At 38.9% G+C, this 19,099-nt stretch overlaps 1 protein-coding gene across 4 annotated transcripts in view; it reads right to left on the reverse strand.

Moving 5' to 3' along the window:
* Cpq (carboxypeptidase Q) overlaps positions 1-19,099 on the reverse strand; it is a 568,473-nt gene that overhangs the window by 48,714 nt on the left and 500,660 nt on the right. Inside the window, exon 9 of one of the 4 annotated variants that reach the window (XM_060393017.1) lies at positions 2,601-2,711. The exons of the other annotated variants lie outside the window; for them this stretch is intronic. Coding sequence (XP_060249000.1) covers positions 2,611-2,711 — 101 coding nt within the window. The 3' untranslated portion in view covers positions 2,601-2,610. Of the gene's footprint in view, positions 1-2,600; positions 2,712-19,099 lie in introns of those variants that run through there. 4 annotated transcript variants of the gene reach the window in all.

Here is a 19,099-nt window from a genome sequence, read left to right on the forward strand (position 1 = left end):
TTTTTAATGGTCCTTAGACACTTATAAGGTAACAACTATGAGATGAAATCATGAGTGAGCAGTAATGTTAGCCCAAGATTCTTCTTCTCATTTTCCCCTTTGCCATAAAACAAGGTGATAAGAGCATGTTGCGTTCCCTGCAACACCCCTGGTATACCGACATATTTTCACCTACACGTACTCAGCTGCTTACTGCTTCAGCACATGTCAACCACTACGTCTTCCAACCTAAATTTCCTGGGTGTTCCTTCACCTTTTATATTCTCTCTTTCTACTTTTTATTGCATCTGTATGTTTCAGCATTTATAACATTTGCTATTTAAATATGTTTGCATTTTATTTTCCTTCTTAGGAGGTTAACTTGGTGGAACAACTGTGCTTTATTCAAAGATGAAAATCCAAGAGAACAAAAATAAACTTATGAATAGTGGGAATTGTTATTCTAGGCTGTTTTACACAGAATAACAGGGCTATAGTCAGAATTAGGACACAAATAATATTTTCTCTTTTGTTTTTGTTCTCTGGAGTGCTATTCCACGGCTCTACTCATCCTGGCTCTTGCACTCATAAGCTATTGGCCAAGGTCCTTACCTCTCTCAGCTTTAGTTTATTCTCCCATTAAATGAGATTAATAATATGATTATAACAAAAATATTTAGAAAGATCTTAGCACACATTTCAATGAATGAGGTTATTTTCACCACCGTTATCATTACCACTATCCTCATCATTACTTGTCATTTCATTAGAAAATTGCAGAGGGTTTTGGTTATTTTAAACAGAAGTAAAAACTCAAATATCTTCACAAACTAGAAAATCAATGTGAGAGTAGTAAAATATGAAGGGAAGTAGCCAATCACAATATAGTATGATTAATGCTGCTGTAAGATTACTAAGAAGGCAACAGAATGGGGATCTGAAATACTAAAGGGAAATATAGTAACAGAAATAGCAGCAAAAATTAGTGTTATTTTTTTCTAAGAGATGTGAATGTATTAAGATACTATCAGTTGAGAATATAAAGATAATTAGAAGCTAGCTAAGAAGACCAGAGAGGAAGAATGAAAGAAAAGAGAAAATAGATGTAATGTGCAGTATATTGGTAAACTGTCACATACTATTTAAGCTCATTGAGAGGATGTCTCGAAAAGATCAACTGCTTTTTCCATTTCAGACCCAAATGTGCTTGTCTCAAAGTGTCCTAAAAGGTCCCTTGTCTTGGAATGATCTAGCACCTCTCCTGCTCTGTGGCAGGGAGAACAGAAAACAACTAAAAAGTTTATGAGTAAAACCATAATGCCCTTGAGAATCGATGGCTACAAGGTAAACTGTTTCCTTTTGAGGCTGGTATTATCCATACCATACAATCCATGTCATACAAATGAGCTTGCAGAGAAAAAGAGAAAAACCAGAAGTTCTGCCATAGGAAGCTCATTCACATACAGAAAGTTCAAACTGGGAACTCCAACTGATTGATTCAGCTAACCCAGTTGGTTCCTTGTGGATGTCATGAGCCCCCAGGGTGATGGGGTTATCTTTACCCTGTGAATTGTTCTTTACTTGGAAGCCTTACCTTTTTCAGCTCAAGACTCAATCAGGAGCTTCAGCTGAATGACACAGAAAGGCATTCCCAGCCAATTTCTACTGGATTTTTGAATGCCTGATTTAATTTTCTTTTGCTGTCTGTCTGCCTGCCTATCTGTATCATATATCTGCTTGCCTGCCTGCCTGTCTGGTCTGTCTGTCTCTATCTATCATCTCTCTCTCTCTCTTTCTCACTTATTCAAAATCAAAATATGGCTACCACATTCTCTAGCCCATACAGAATAATGAGGAACTATGAAATAAGTTGTTGTCTTTAAGAGACTTGTATTATGGCCCCATGGTTAAGAGTACTTGTTGCTTTATCAGAGAACCCAATTTTGATTCCTGGAACCCATATAGTAGCTGACAACCATCTGTAACTACAGTACCAGGGGATCCAATACTTTATTATTTCCTATGTGGGTACCAAACATACACATGGCACACATACAAAACACCCACACACATAAAATAAAAACAAAAACTTATAAAATAGAGTACCCACCTGAAGCCTATGCTGTCCATCTGCTACATGTATGTAGGGGGCCTAGTCCAGTTCATGGTCCTTGGTTGATGCTTCGGTCTCAGCAAACCCTTCTGGGCCCTGGTTAATTGGCTCTGTTGCTTTTCTAATGGAGCTCCTGTCACATCTGGGTCCTTTTCTCTTTCCTCACACTACTCCCCAAGACATCCTATGTATCGACCAATGTTTGGCTGTGAGTTTCAGCATCTGTATTGAGGCACTGCTGGGTAGAACCTCTCAGAGGACAAATCTGAAAGGTTCTTGTAAGCAAACTTAGCAGAGTATCATCATAGTATCAGGGGTCGATACTCTCCCATAGAGTAGGTCTTTGGTTGGGCCAGGCATTGGTTGGGCATCCCCTCATTCTCTGCTCTATCTTTATCCTTGCACATCTTGTAGGCAGGGTAAATTTGGGATGTTACAGATAGACAGCTTAGGCTTCAAGTTGGTATCCTAGTAAGGGAAGTGGGGACTGCACTGGACATGGACTTACTTGTCAGCCTTTAGGTAACTTTCCCTTGGTGGGACTGCCTAGACAGGCCACATGTTTTGTCCTCATGCAACTTGATGAGCTGGGATGGATGGGAAAGGGAGTTCCCCTTTTCTGAGAGAAAGAGGACAGGGGAGGGAGACAGGGTAAGACTGGGATGGGAGGAAGTAATGGGCTACAAGGATGTAAAGTGAATAAAATAAATAAATGAGGGAAAAAGACATAATATTGGCACTGGGATTGTAGCAATCTCATTTGTATATCTATCCAGATATACAAAGTTGTGAATCTCTAGACACTTCAAGAAATAAATAAGCTACCATGGGCTACATCTGAGCAGAGGTTCTAGGTTATATGGTCCTTGGTTGGAGAATCATTCTCAGAAAAGACCCCTGTTCCCAGATATATTTGGTCCTTGTGGAGCTCTTGTCCTCTCCAGGTTATACTAACTCCCCCTTCTTTCATATGATTCCCTGTACTCTGCTGAAGGTTTAGTTATGAGTCACAGTATCTGGTTGATACACTGCTAGGTAGAGTCTTTCAGTGGCCCTCTGTGGTAGGCTCCTGTCCTGTTACTTGTTTTCTCCTATTTCCAAGGTCCATCCCTTTTGTCTTTCTAAATGAAGATTGATAATCTTACCTCAGGTCCTCTTTCTTGTTTATCTTCTTTAGGTGTATAGATTTCATTATGTTTATCAAATCTTATAGGTCTAATTGAGTATATTCCATGTGTGTCTTTCTCCTTCTGGGATACCTCACTCAGAATGATCTTTTCTATATCCCACCATTTACCTGCAAATTTCATGATTTCCTCGTTTTTAATTGCCGAGTAGTATTCCATTGTGTAAAAATACCACAATTTCTGTATCCATTCCTCTGTTGAATGGAAACAGCCAGGTTCTGGCTATTACAAATAAAGCTGCTACAAACACGGTTGAGCAAATGTCCAACTGTGTTCCCTAGCAAGGGGAACAGGGACTGTTTCTGACAGGAACTCAATGGTGGGCTCTTTGACCTCCCCACCCTCCAAGGGAGGAGCAGTCCTGCTAGGCCTAAGATTACTAAGGAGGACTTTGATTACAGAGGAGGACTTTGTAGGCCAGTCCTGAAGATACCTGATAAAACAAGGTCAGATGAAAGGGGAGGAGGTCCTCCCCTATCAGTGGACTTGGAAAGGGGCAGGGAGGAGATGAGGGAGGGAGAGTGGGATTGGGAGAGAATGAGGGAGGGAGATACGGAGGGGCTAAAAACTTAATAAAATGTAACTAAAAAATAAATATAAAAAAATAAAAAAAGAAATAGATGAAGAAGAATTTAAAGGTGATATCTACTAACTCTTATTGATATATACAGTAATTTTGTATCTTGAGATACAAAGTTAAGAATCTTTAGAAACTTCAAGAAATAGAAAATGAAGAGATCAAAGATGATATCTACTAACCCTTAGTAGTGGAGTATAAGGAAAGGAATCTAACAAAAGAACAAAGAGGGAGATTAAAACCTCACAAAAAGGAATTTGTGAAGAAATAGAGATGCTCTTTCACTTATGATGGGTGTTATATATCAAATAACTCAATATAAGAAGAAAATTTCATATGGTAAAAAATGCCCTGAATGTATCCAACCTACTGAACCTTCTATTTTAGCAACATAGTACATTGTAGACTACCATGATCTTGAAGTTTACTAAGAGCTTCTTTCTTCTGTACAGCACTGAGGCACACACACACACACACACACAGAGAGAGAGAGAGAGAGAATGAGAGAGAGAGAGAGAGAGAGAGAGAGAGAGAGAATTAATTAGGACTAGATATTACTATTAGAGAAAAGGTCAAAATTCAAAATTCTAAATATAGTTTCTACTCAATGCCTAAAAATTGTAAGTCAAATTATTGCAGCAAGTCTGGGATTGTCTGTAAAGTTTCAAGATTTCAATGACTTAAAAAAAAATCACTTTTAAATGATCAATATGAATTTTTAAAAAGGAAAAGGGTTAGAGTGAGTTCATCTGGGTTGGCCTATACAAACACTTGTAGGTAGGTCTTTGGGTGGTTTGTGAGAATCTAGAGTCTTGTGCAGCTGCTCCAGGTGAGATCCAGGCTACTGTGAGAGAGGGAATGAGGACAAGGAGGAAAGGTTTTGCTACAAACAACAGAAGAATGGCCATTCAGTCAAATGAAAGTGTATATAATTTTTAATATAAAAGCATTGGAAAGTTTGTTTTATTTTGAAGGAGACTTTAGTCAAAACAAAATTGAACGCATAGGATAAAAATAGTTGCCATATCATATGAGGCTGTGAAGGGACAGGATCCATAGCACAGTACAGGGTCAGAACAAAGACATACATCTTGTTGCAACTGAAAGAAAGACTAGGAATAGATGGGGGCAATTTACGTCCCTTTCCTGAGCATGGGTTGATGCGGAGGGAAAGAGAATGACAACAGTAGTGACACTGGGACAAGGCACTGATTGTGCACATTGGTAGGATATGAGACTCCATCAAAGGTAGATTTAAGACTAGAAGCCAGAACTTCATATGTCTGTGACTTATTCAGGCAGCTCCTGGTTATCTCAAATGTATGGAGCACATGAATGAATTGACCCAAAATATTTCACCTCTGAGGAGAAAGCTCATGCCATGATGCGCTTAACGATTTCCTCAGTCTGGAATTTCATCATGGATCTGGACAATTTGCAAACCTGCAAATCATCTGGGGTTTCCCCCAAACTGCTGAATGCTAACACATCTAGCTAGATATTGTACCCTGCCTTTAAACTCAATTCTCTCTTGACACTTGAGAAATGAGTACAGAACAACATGTCCAACACTTAGTCCTTGGAGAGTCAAACACAAAAGTGTTTTATAAGAGTGATCAGAGGAGAATTTTGCTCTTATAATACTTATTCTCAAAGTAGAAAAGAAATAAGCAAGAGCATTTGCACTTAACCTTGACAGCGGAGGAGCTTGTCAAGGACATTCTCACCTCTGTTTTGCGATGCCTCTGACTTGTGAGACTCTATGGTGAACACCTAACGGACACTACAGAACAGACTATGTGACTCCCAATTGTCCAGAGGATGTGGCTATTAGTGATGACAAACTTTAGATTAAAAGCAGAAGGTGTTGCGGATGTTTTGCTTTATGATATGTAAACATGTTTTTGTTAAAATTCCAAGTTTGGGGAAATGTTAGTTTATCCATACCTGTTAGGTATCTCGTATGGATTGTGGTCTTTGCCAGGTTGAATTCATTGAATTCTGAGGACTTTGAGGGGTATAAATGTGACAGCCCAGAGGAAGAAGGCACAGCTGCTTGGAGGAGGACTGCTTGCTGCTGGTTTGTCCTGGGGCTGTTTATTGCTGTTTGCTGATTTGGACTTCTGGATTTCTGGATGACTGATATTGGTATTGCCCCAAAAGAACCCTAAAACCCTACCCAGTAGGAAATAGCAGAGAGAACTCCACCCCCTACTCCCACTAACCTTCTTTCCCTCCTACCCAGTGTTGGAAGATTGGAAGGGAGGTAGAAGCGTTTAATAACCCTAAATAAAGTAGGTTTCTTAAAAAATTAAGGTCAATCAGCAGGCAAAGAATAGCTGGCAGTGGCTCTCCATAAAGGTCTCTGCATTACAAAGATTGATAAAAGTAAAGAGTGGGGGCATTCTGTCCTTCCTGCTTTGGTGACTGGCATGATTAGTCTGTAATGTCATTATGACTGGATTTGGAGTCTTCTAAAAGACAAGTCTCAGCTCATGTCTGTAAGGGTGTCTCTAGAGAGGTTTAGCTGAGTAAGACAGACCCACCCTGCAGGTTGGCAGTGCCATTCCAGGGACTGGGTTACAAGGCTGAATTAAAAAAAAAAGTCAGCATTTAACTTCCTGACTAGATACAGTGTGACCAACCACCTCATGGTCTGTTTCCATCTCTTTCAGGACACAGTGGACTTTGTTCCCTCAAATTGTAACCAAATATCTCTTCCTTTTGAAATTTTGTCAGATTTTTTTTTTTTTGCAGAAAAACAAAAGTATTAATATAGTGATAGATGTCAAGCTCAAGTTCAGCCTTCCCCTTTGCCTGTGAAATAATTGGGTGTTTCCACACACCTTTTGACTGAGTAGTCAGTCTTACAGATGGGCATTTGGAAAATAATGATCCCCTAAAATCTGGCCCAATTCTATGTTTGTATGAAAAAGTGAAATATTTGAAGACTTTAAACCGTATGATTCTGAGGGTAACCAGAGCTGACAGCAGATTTCTGACAGATTTCAAGGAAGTAGCTGTTCAAACTCGGCTGCATAGAGTTTCCTGCTATAATTTACATTCCACATATTTTCCCAACAGTGTAAAGCAAGGAGATCCTTCTAGGTTATTAGTTGCTGTTTACCATAATTTTAGTCAGTACTGAGGAGTAAACAAATACAATTGATGCACAGCACCCACATACATAATGCATAAAAAAATTAAGTGTGCTTTGTTGGGGTTTGGTTGTTATCCAGGATAACTACAGCCTCTCTAGGAGAACAAAGAGGTTTAAATAAGTCTGATCTCTCTCTCTCTCTCTCTCTCTCTCTCTCTCTCTCTCCCTCTCTCTCTTCTTCTTCCTCTTCTTCTCCCCTCACTCTCTCTCACATACACAGACCTTGACATACATCTAATTACTTTTGTTCTTCCTTACAGTTTTCCCATAGACTTAGTGCTTCCAGGGGGAAAAAACTTTATTTTTACTATTCCTAAGACCCCAGATATTCCAAATACATTTCTAAATGCTATGGACATACGCTTAAGATCAGGACAACTGAGAAACTGAAAAGTGCTGAATATAGCACTTATAAGAAGAATTTGAAATATTTTTTCATGAAAATAACATACTATTTTATAATTGATTTTATACTACAAAGAGGTGGAAAAAAGTGAAAGAAGAGAAGGAAGAGGTAGAAGAGAAGGAGAGGAGAGAAGTAGAAGGAAAAAGAAGAGAAGGGAAGGATGAAGATAAGGAAGAAAAAAAAGAAGAAGTAGAAAGAAGAAAGAAGAGGAGGAGGAGAAGCAGAAGAAAGCAGCAGCAGTAGTAAGAGGAGGTGGCAGCAGCAACAGAATCTTCTGTAGCTTGGGAACTAGCCTGATATTTCCGGGAAGTAAAGGTATTAGTAAAGAAGTCCTCCTGGATCACTAAGTTATTTCATGTAATGTAAGTATCAGACTAGGTCACTTTGCCTTTGTGACACACTGGGTCAAAACCATACACTTTATAATAGCATCTAAGCTCAGAAAAAACAAGATCACTGTGCAAACCTCCAAATCCCAAACACTCCTTCCTGAGGAATATGACTGATAACTGCTTCTCTGCTGATTCCAGCGAGTCTTCATTGAATCTGTTCTCCCTAAAGCTACAAATTACCAAGATACTCAGGAGTGGGATTGTCTCCACTTCCCAATAGCACACTAATAATCCTTAATAAACATCCTCTTTCCTGGAGCCTTGTCAAACCCTTAATTTAGCTCAATCCCAAAATTCTAGATCCTTCTTGGCACCCTATCACTGGGAAACCTCAGAACCTTCCATGGGTGTTCTTGTTCTCAGAAACAGGCATAAGCCCACTGTGTTCAACTACAGGTGTGCTTTCTTGGTCTCAGACAAGCCAAGCTGCAAGGAGTCTGGATCTCTGGGGGCATCATTTCAATATGATGTTGCTCTATGGTGTGTGGCAAAGGTAAAGTGAGTAAAACTGTGAGAGATCTTCAGTGATAGTGGGCAAGGAGGCTTCCTTGTATAATTCCTAATCTTAAAGTATCATGTTAGAGCTTTCTGTTGTTTAGCACAGAGATGCCCACACTGAGTCACTTACTACTGGGAAGGGCTTTTCAGCAGAACTTGACTTTTATCCCACACAACATCCTAGACTAGCTTGGCAGCTGGTTGCAGTTTTCATCCAGCCAAATATGGTTGACCTCATAGGTTCTGAGTGTGGGAACTGAGACTTCCAAGGATACCCATTAGAAGGTGTTTGAAAGAAGACCTTTAATCTGGCATCTCTACATCTTTGTAAAAACGAATTGAACAGGATAAGGATAAAATAGAAAGTTAATGGGGAATGTCTCCAAGGAAGTGGTTTTACAAGTCACCTAACACAAAAGGAGATTCTTATAAAACATGAGGAAATACTGAGCTTTCTATTGGCATTTGCTTTCTGGAAATGTTATTTATATAACTACTCCCCCATGGAGAAACTAGCTTATTTTGCAAGTGTGTCCCCAGATTGGTCAGAACTTCGGCATGGTAGGAGGTGGAGTAATTATCTCACTTGCATACTGGAAACATGACTTGTGGAAATAAGTCCCACAACATGGTCAGAGCATTAGCAACAGGTCTTGGAACACACCCAGGTCTTCCTACTCCATAACACTCTCAGCGTTCTCCAAGTGGTTATTCTCTCCAAGCAGTCTGACTGTTATTCTTTTGATCTTGGACTTGATAATATTAGCAAACCTGCGCTAACACTACCTACATCGTGCAATTCTCAGGTGGTTACAATAGGTAGTTTCTTGGTTTCTGCAATGCGCTCACACAAATGTGCATAGGAATGCTTATGTTCCACTGAGCGCGTATGGAGTTAGGCAGTGTCAATATCAGGTGTCTCCCTAGCTCACTCTTCACCTTATGTATTCTAGCAAGGTCTCTCACTTGAACACATGGCTTATTGATTCAGCTAGTCTAGTTAGCTTGCTCTGCCTCTGTCTCCCATGTACTGACTGGGATTTTAAATTGGCTGCCACGTCCATAAGGCATTTATGATAGGGATCGAAATTCCTTTCTTTACATTTGCATAGAAAACACTATCTGCTGAGTCATCTCCCAGGCTTAGTGCTCTGCTCTTTACTGTCAGAGGAGTGCAGGAGACACTGTGGTTCTTAGCCCCAGCCCAGACTTCATTGTCGGTAGCTTGGAGATGGGACTCAGGAATATACCCTTGTAACAAGCTTTGTCTGAGTTTTTTTTTCTTTTTTTTCTACTCTGTTTTGAATATTACTGCTTCAAGGGTTGGTGCATGTTTCCAAAAACTCACACATACCGGAAGAAAAGACCAAAACCAAAATTATCCTTTGTAGAATACGATACCCTAAGAGATAGAGTTGTGACAAGTGTTTAAATATGGAGCAGCTAGTCAAAATTGCAAAAGGGGTCCTCTTTGTTTTTAATGATTACAAAATAAGCAGATCTCAGCAAGAAAGAGACTCATTTTCCTTTCTACAATCTTTATAACAGGTCTGTGGCTTTTGTGCCCACAAGAGAGAAACCCTGTGTATTGGCTGCAGATGAAAAGGAGCCCATAGATTACTCTAATAATGGGTGATTTCCAGTCTGGTCTCTATTGAAGGGCAGACTATGGAATATGCCACAGTCATTAGAGTTGCTTCTCTGAGTTCAGGAAAGCTGTGAAGACACAGGAGGGCAGGCAGGGGGAGGCAATTTTGTTAATAACAACAGCTGCCGAGGCTCTTAGGAGTGGTGATAATATCATCTGGGGTGTATTTTAAATAGCAAGGCCACCCATGGAAGTTATTTCCAGCTTGATTTTATAACTAAGCCACAAACAGTCTTTTTCTATAGCTTTTTCTTAAAAAGCTGTTCTGTTAAGACACCATGGCTAAAATTAATAAAGTTAGATTAAAAAACTATTTTTTTTAGTGACATAAACAATCTAGGCCACAGGTTCTGGCTGCAAAAATCTCTTGTAAACTCAAGGCCACACAAGGGAAGAGGGAGTCTGCACCCAGGACATCTAGAGGCTGGGGCCACGCTAAAGCTTAATCCTCAATTATTCTCATTTTCATGGTGGGAGCAGGTAAATTTCAGTCCTTCAACAATTGTGTAACATTTGAAAAGTCACAGAGAAATCATATGCATATTTTCTAAAAAGCCCTTTTTATGTTATATGCTCTATAATAAGGTAAGCAATTTGTGTAAAATTTCTCCACAGAAAAGCCTCCTGAGGGACTTGACTGTAGCCATAATGTAGCAAACAGCATGCATCAAGTGAAGCCAGGGCACCTTCCAGAATAGTCCCCTTGAGTGCAGAGGCTTCAAATCCACCACGGGTGCACAGATCAAGGCAAACAGCTATTTGTGAAATTAAAACTCCGTTGATCCAAGAGGAAACATTTACATTTTCACTATGTTACTAGCTTGACAGTGAGTATGGTGAAAATTAACTACACTTAGGTAAAATTTATTACCATCGATTTCACAGTGAACACTTTCTCAAAAAAGTGTGAAATATGTCAGGGAAGCACTTTCTGTTTCAAACATTGTGGAGACAAGGGTAAAAAAAGTGCTATTCCCTCTTTACTTTCATTTCAGTGTGGATGTACCATGTTAAATAACTGCGAGTCAAATATTCTTTGAGAGAAAACATTTTCAATACTATCCTTTTCAATACAAATACTAAACATTTTCAATACAATACTAATAAGCCATGCTTGTATATCACCAGAAGAAAAACTAGAAATATTTCATTTTGATCAAGGGTTTTAAACTCCTAACTTTTTTTTTAAGCCAGATGTTGCACACAGGCACATTTTAGCCAGGCACAGACGGAATAAAAAATATCTCCTGTTAGCAATAACCATTTGTGTCTTCTAGTGAGATCTTTTCAAGTTAATCTTTCAATATTAAGAAATCTCAGTTCTTGTTAGTTCTCAGATGTAATGAGAGCCTTTTGCATTTGTGATGTCAAGGAATAAAACAGGAATAGGAATAAAACAGAGGGTATAAACTTGGCTAATTTAGCTTTCTTCTGCTCCACAAAATTCATACAACTGGATTCCTAATGGAAAAACTTTGAAAATTTGAAATTCAGTCTTAGATTTCCCAATCTACTATTCAAGATGTACTGCTAACTACCATTAGAACTAAAATTTTTCAAAAGAAGACCTCTGTACTCTTTGGGGTGACAATGGCCCACTGAGGAGTACAGGTCATCTTGATTCTCTTGCAGTTTTCCACAATACAAGACTGTTCTCTTTACTCTATGCTGTTTGCAGCCATTATCTTAGACAATAGACTTGGAAAGACACAGAATGTCTCTATTGAATATTTATAAGGCAGTTGTTAGCAGGCACTGGTGGAAGCCAGGCTATTAACCTGCCTAGCCATTTATCATGACCTGGGGCATATTTAGAACATCAAATGAGAAGGCATATTGACATCTTCCATAGTAGTGGGTTCTTCTTTCTTTGGGAATAAGTTGGAAAGGTCCTGAAGGAAATCGAAAGGTAGCTTTTTTTTTAACATTTTTTAAAAATTAGAATTTATTCACTTTGTATCCCAGCTGTAGCCCCCTCCCTCATCCTCTTCCAATCCTGTCCCTTCTTCCTCATCTCATCCCATGCCTCTCTCCTAGTTTACTAATAGGGGAGGTCTTCCTCCCCTTCCATCTGACCCTAGCCTATCAGGTCACATCAAGAATGGCTTCATTGTCTTTCTCTATGGTCTGGTAAGGCTGCTCCCCCATCAGGGGGAGGTGATCAAAGAGCCAGCCACTGAGTTCATGTCGGACAGTCCCTGTTTCCCTTACTATGGAAACCCACTTGGAGACTGAGCTGCCATGGGCTACATTTGTGCAGGGTTATATCAATGCATGCTCCTTGGTTGGAGTATCAGTCTCAGAAAAGACCCTTGGGCTCAGACTTCTTGGTTCTGTTGCTCTCCATGTGGAGCTCCTGTTCCCTCCAGGTCTTTCTATCTCCTGCTTCTTTCATAAGATTCATTGTACTCTGCCTAAAGTTTGGCTAGGAGTCTCAGCATCTGCTTTAACACCCTATTGGGTAGTCTTTCAGAGGCCCTCTGTGGTATGCTCCTGTCCTGTTCCCTCTTTTCTTCTTCCAATGTCTATCCCATTTGCTTTTCTGAATGAGGATTGAACATCTTACCCAGAGTCCTCCTTCTTGCTTAGCTTCTTTAGGTGTACAGATTTAGTATGATTATCCTATATTATATGTCTAATATAAGTGAGTATATACCATGTGTGTCTTTCTGCTTCTGGGATACCTCATTCAGGATGGTATTTTCTAGTCCCCACCATTTGCTTACAAACTTCTTGATTTCCTTGTTTTTAATAGCTGAGTAGAGTCTTTCAGAGGCCCTCTGTGGTATGCTCCTGTCCTGTTCCCTCTTTTCTCCTTCTTCCGATGCCTATTCCCTTTTCCTTTCTGAATAAGGATTGAGCATCTTACTCAGGGTCGTCCTCCTTACTTAGCTTCTTTAGGTGTTTTTTAACCTTTGAGTAAGAACACCGAAAGACGGGCTCTTCCCCCACCAGAAACAGGACACTTTGAGAATCAGCCTGAAAGACTTAATTCATGTGAGACTTCACAGTACATACTCAATTATCAGTAGATAGAATTCTTAATATTCCTTTGGAAAATATAAATTTTCAGACACAGAACTCACTACATAGCAGAAACTGGATAGAGGAGCTGGCATAATTTAATAATGAGATAATATAGACAGAATACAGATAATTTAGCCCATACTGGATTTCTATAAGTGTCTTTGTCTTTGTCTTTGGTCAGCAGCACTGACTGGTGACAAAGCTTATGTCTAATTATTTCCCATCTTACTGACTTCAACAGTGATTTAAAGATGTCAGATATAAAAAAAGGGCTTTGCAGTCAAACTCAGTTCTTCAGATCTGACCTTTATCTCCTAACACCTGGCTAGTCTTAGCCTCAGTATCCTCATCTGGAGAGCAGAAACATCAATACTTAGTCATGTGGGTGTTAAGAGGAAAGGATGATACATGTCATGTATGTTATTTTAGCACATGGTAGAACTTCAGTATCTCCCTAGTTTCAATTTGCCCTCTGAGCATTCTACAGCTCATTTTAAATCATCATTTCATTGGGGTATCATTCTCTTTTGGGACCCCCAGTCTCAGTTTTTATGGTTTTGTTGGTCTCCTTTTGGAGCTCCTGTCTCCTCCAGGTCTTTATATCAACCAGTTCTTTCATAAGATTCCCTCCACTCTGCCCAAAGTTTGGCTATGAGTGTCAGCATCTACTTTGATACACTGTTGGGTAGAGTCTTTCAGAGGTCCGCTGTGTTAGGTTCCAGTCCTGTTCCCTGTCTTCCCCTGCTTCCAATATCTATTGTGTTTGTCCTTTTGAATGAGGATTGAGCATTTTCCCTAGGGTTGGTCTTTGTTGTTTAACTTCTTTAGGAGTATATATTTTAGTATGTTTATTCTATATTATGTGGCTAATATCCACTTATGAGTGAGTACATAAGTACATACCATGTGTGTCTTTCTGCTTCTGGGATACCTCACTCAAGATGATCTTTTCTAGTTTCCACCATTTGACTGCAAATTTCATGATTTCCTTGTTTTTAATAGCTGAGTAGTATTCAATTGTGTAAATGTACTACAATTTCTGTATTCATTCCTCCATTGAGTGACATCTAGGTTGTTTCCAGCTTCTGACTATTACAAATAAAGCTGCTACAAACATGGTTGAGCAAATGTCCTTGTATACTTGAACATCTTTTGTATATAGGCCTAGGAATATATTGCTGGATCTTGAGGTAGCACTATTCCTAATTATCTAAGAAAGTGCAAGATTGATTTCCAAAGTGATTGTACAAGTTTACATTCCCACCATCAGTGGAGGGGAGTTCCCCTTTCTCCATATCCTGTCCAGCAAGTGTTGTCACTTGAGTTTTTGATCTTAGACATTCTGATGGGTGTAAGGTGAAATCTCAGGGCTGTTTTGATTTGCATTTCCCTGATGACTAAGGATGTTGAACATTTCTTTAAGTGTTTCTCTGCCATTCCACATTCTTCTGTTGAGAATTCTCTGTTTAGCTCTATACCTCATTTTTAAATTGGATTACTTGCTTTGTTGGTGTTTAATTTCTTAATTTCTTTATATATTCTGGATATATAAAGATATATCTGTCAGATATAGGGTTGGTGAAGATCCTTTCCCAAAAGGCTGTCGTTTTGTTCTGACAAGTGTCCTTTGCTTTACAGAAGCTTTCCAGTTTCATAAGGTCCCGAGTGTGTGCTGTTGGTGTTCTCTTCAGGAAGTTGTTTCCTGTGGCAATGAGGTCAAGGCTCTTGCCCACTTTTTCTTTTAACAGGTTCAGTGTGTCTGGTTTTATGTTGAGGTCTTTGATCCACTTAGACTTTAGTTTTGTGCAGGGTGATAAATATGGATATATTTGCATTTTTCTACATGTAGCCATCTGATTAGACCAGCACCATTTGTTAAAGATGCAGTTTTTTTTCCATTGTATGGTTTTGGTTTCTTTGTCAAAAATCAAGTATTCACAGGTGTGTGAGTTTATATCTGGGTCTTCTATTCGATTCCATTGATCCACCATTCTGTTTCTATGCCAGTACCATGCAGTGTTTATTAGTGTTGCTCTGTAGTAGAGCTTGAGATCAGGGATGGAGATACCTACAGAAGATCTGTTATTATCCAGAATTGTTTTAGCAATTCTGGGTTTTTGTTTTTCCATATGAAGTTGAGAATTTTTCTTTCAAGTGTTGTAAAGAATTGTGTCTGTAAAGAATTGCATTAAATTGAATCTGTAGATTGTTTTTGGTAAGATGGCCATTTTCACTATTTTAATCCTACCAATCCATGATCATGGGAGATCTTTCCATCTTCTGATATCTTCTTCAATTTCTTTCTTCAGAGACTTGAAGTTTTTTTCATACATGTCTTTCATACACTTGGTTAGAGTCACACCAAGGTACTTTATGACAATGCATGGAGAACACCTAAAACCCTAAAATCCTGGCTCAGATGTAGCCCATAGACACAGTCTCCAAGTGGGGTTCCTTAATAAGGGGAGCAGGGACTTTCTCTGGCATGAAGTCAGTGGGAGGCTCTCTGATTACTTAACCCTGGTGGGGTACAGCCTTGCTAGTCTACTGAGGAAGACAATGCAACCAGTCCTGATGATACCTGATAAGCTAGGTTCAAACAGAAGCAGAGGAAGTCTTCCCCTATCAGTGGACTAGGGGAAACACATAGGGAGAGAAGAGAGAGTGAGGGTTTGGGAAGAGATGAGGTAGGGGCCACAGCCAGGATACAAATTGAATAAATTGTAATAAATGATAATATTAATAAAAAGAAAAATACAAAAAAATCATCACTTCTTAAAGATAGATAGATGTACCAAAAATACTATTTTGAGAAAATCAGTATAGCCCTAAATAAAATCAAATTTTAAAAATATTTCTAATTCAATGAACAGCAGAGCAGGGTTTTTAAGTGCCAAACAATTACAGTCACCTTGTTCACATACCCTTGGGTTTAATGGGAAACTGGGTAGAAATTTAATTCCATAAAAGAGACATGCTCAAGCATCTTGCCTCTCCCATTTGAAGGACGTGACAGACTACGCTTCCTTTCAGTAAACACTTAACTAATTTATTGGTCATTGCTTTTTTTCCCGTCTGGTGTTAATTTGTTTAGCTAGTAAGGGAAATAAGCATCATGACCCATTTTATATTTAAAGATTAAGAAATATCATTAACTATCATTGATAACATCACCAGCATTTTAACCAAAGCCCTGAAATCTTTTTCTCTTAATTTTTCTTTCATCCATTGAATAGTAATATTAATGAATCCTTACTATGTCCCAAAACATTGTTTTTTAAATAAATAAAATAAATAATATTTGTATGGGCATATAAAGAAAGCAGTATTAAATATTTAGAGGAAAATGGTCAATATTCTGAATATTATCATAAATTCAAGAGAGAAATAATGGAGCCAGAAAATACCTAGATGTGTGACTACATTAAGCTTCACTTGTACAGGTACTATATGATTCCTGCATAATATGAATATAGAACGAAAATGCTATATTTTTTCCTGTTAGGAAGAGAGTTAAGATAAAAACCATAGTCTCAGAGAAGGTCCCAATAACAGACTTAAACACAATAAAAATCTGACATAAATCTTGACTGAAGAACATGAAAATATAAAATCAGAATTAAATAGTATTTAAAGAAACAAAAAAACAAGAGGTACCAAGAAATTTGATATTAAAAATAAACAACTAAATAAACAAAAGGCACTTATAAGAAAGGCTTTAAGTGAGTAAAAGAAAACCTTTATGCTCATTACCTGTGATTTCTCCTTGGTTACACACACACACTCACACAGAGAGGAAATCAAAAGGAATGACTATAGCTCTTTTACAAGGGCACATAAATATATTCTTGGAAAAATTACACTCTTGATTTCAGGACATTTAAAAACACACACTTTGTGAATAATCCACGGCCTGTGAGACAAGGTATAGAGAGACACATGCTAGGGCCTCTGCAATTGTCACCAGATGTGACAGACCAAAGGATGGGAAACACAACTTCCACTGAACACACAGGTCTCCTGGTGATTGATGAGAAGGAAGTCTTAGAAAAAATGAAAGTTTGATGAGTGAGGCACCTTGCTTAATTATGCTAAATTAGTTACATTTTTTTAAATAAATAGATTTACTCATTGAAGACTAGGAAGCCTTTTTGTGATTCTGTCAAGAAAAATCAAAGACCTGGAGAATCTAGATGGTAAGGAAATGAAAAAGATAAACAAGATTATGGTGCCATGGGATACATAAACTCTATGAATTGCACACAGTTGTGGTGTTATATTAGCAAACCTTGGAAAAGAACTTGTTTCAAGAAATGTTTTAAAAATTAAGAAAATATTTTTTCACTTGAAGATATTCTAATCAACTTGCTCTCTAAATTTTAGTGAGCAGTGTACACATCTTTCAGCAATTTCAAATCTAAGGCTGGTATTTATTGGTGTTTGATATGGGCAGTTTAGTGCTATTGCATCTCTTGCTCCTAATATTTGAACAGACTGGCTCCTTTATTCATCATATTCTCATTTCATGTGAAAAATAATGTTACTTCTGGAAAAAAAGGTTGAAGGCTTGGTTATAAATTTAAATGTCAAAGTGCTCAGAGAGGTAATTATGCTACTTCCAGACCATAGAAAAACATTTACTCATTTTACAGGCTCCTTGTCCATAAGGAACACATGTCAGTTCATGTCGTATGATTTAGCAGTAGATGTTGTTTGGGAGGGTCAGGTGAATCTCATCGCTGTCACCGGGCATGCTTTCACACCTCCATGCATGCACCCTTACCCTAACTCTCATCAATTCTTATAATCAATTTTCGTGGGCTGACCAGGAGCTAATCTTAGAGTGAGTGATAGGGATACTTGATTCAAATTTATTCTTATTTGCTTTCTTTTGTGAAGAGTTGCATTGCGGTAAAGTGATTCAGGCTCCTGGCTTTAGTCAGGCCACCGAACTAGAAGACCCACGGTAGCTCAGAGGGAATGCCAGCCTCTCCAGCACTCTGTTTTGTAGCTACAAAGTAAATGTTCTAAAAATCACAAATACCAACAAGACAAGTGTGTAGGCTTAGATTTTCCAAACACTTACTTTATGATTCTTAAAGGACTCTACCTCCCTTCCAACCTCCCAACCCCCACCTTAGGTAGGGAAAGGAGCTGTAGACTTCTTTTAGTTACTTCCCATGGATTAAGGTAATTGGGTTCTTTCGGGACATACCAATCTCATTCACCAGGATCCTAGCAGTTCAGTCAAACAGCCAAGTAGCAAACCACAGCAGCAGCAGCAAACAGCACGCCACAGCAACAGATGTGGAACTACTCTGCCAAAGCAGCCATACTCCGCCCAAAGGAACGAGGCTGCTGTAGAAACTCCATCAAAGCAGCAAGAGAAGTTCTCCTAAGCCTTTCTTTTTGTAAACACCAGCAAAGCGATCCAAACCATTTTACAGTGTAGAGATGCAAAAAGCATTGTCTCATTGTCCGTGGGCTTCTATTTATCCATTCTCAGAGTCCAAGCAAGGATGCTTTCTAGATCACAAAACGACACCTCTCAAATGACATATCTTCCGTCTGACAAACATTTCCACAAGGGCTGTTTTCTGCAGAAGGAAAACATCCCCACATCCCACACTTGGGACCAAAACAAAAACATATTCACATGACACAACTAAGTTTCCAAAGAAACCAGGAACTTCCACTTCACAAATGCATCTTGTGAGACGGCTCATAGGAGAGCTGAGTGTGCTGAGTCGCCCTCTCCACTGGGTCCATGTGCATGAGAACATGTTTACAGAGGCCTCTCCAAATCTTTAAACACATAAACACCCAACACTTCTAACTTCTTCCCGTATATCAACTGTATACAGTGAAACTGACTTGCAAATATATCCACACTTCTCAGGTACATTCCATTCTCACTAGAGCACTGTGAAATACTACGGACCTCATTGTTCAGATCAGGGAAGGGCAGTGCCAAGAAACGAAATAAGTTGTCTGATGCATTCTGCCAGAAAGTGATGAGTCCTGTTTCCCTGAAATGGCACTTGTTTCCTCTACACTGTGAGTGGTTTGCTTAGTTTAGGGGTCAAGGTGTGTCTCACCATTGTGATTGTTC

Source organism: Meriones unguiculatus, chromosome 1, assembly GCF_030254825.1.
Source record: "Meriones unguiculatus strain TT.TT164.6M chromosome 1, Bangor_MerUng_6.1, whole genome shotgun sequence".
Classification (NCBI taxonomy): domain Eukaryota; kingdom Metazoa; phylum Chordata; class Mammalia; order Rodentia; family Muridae; genus Meriones; species Meriones unguiculatus.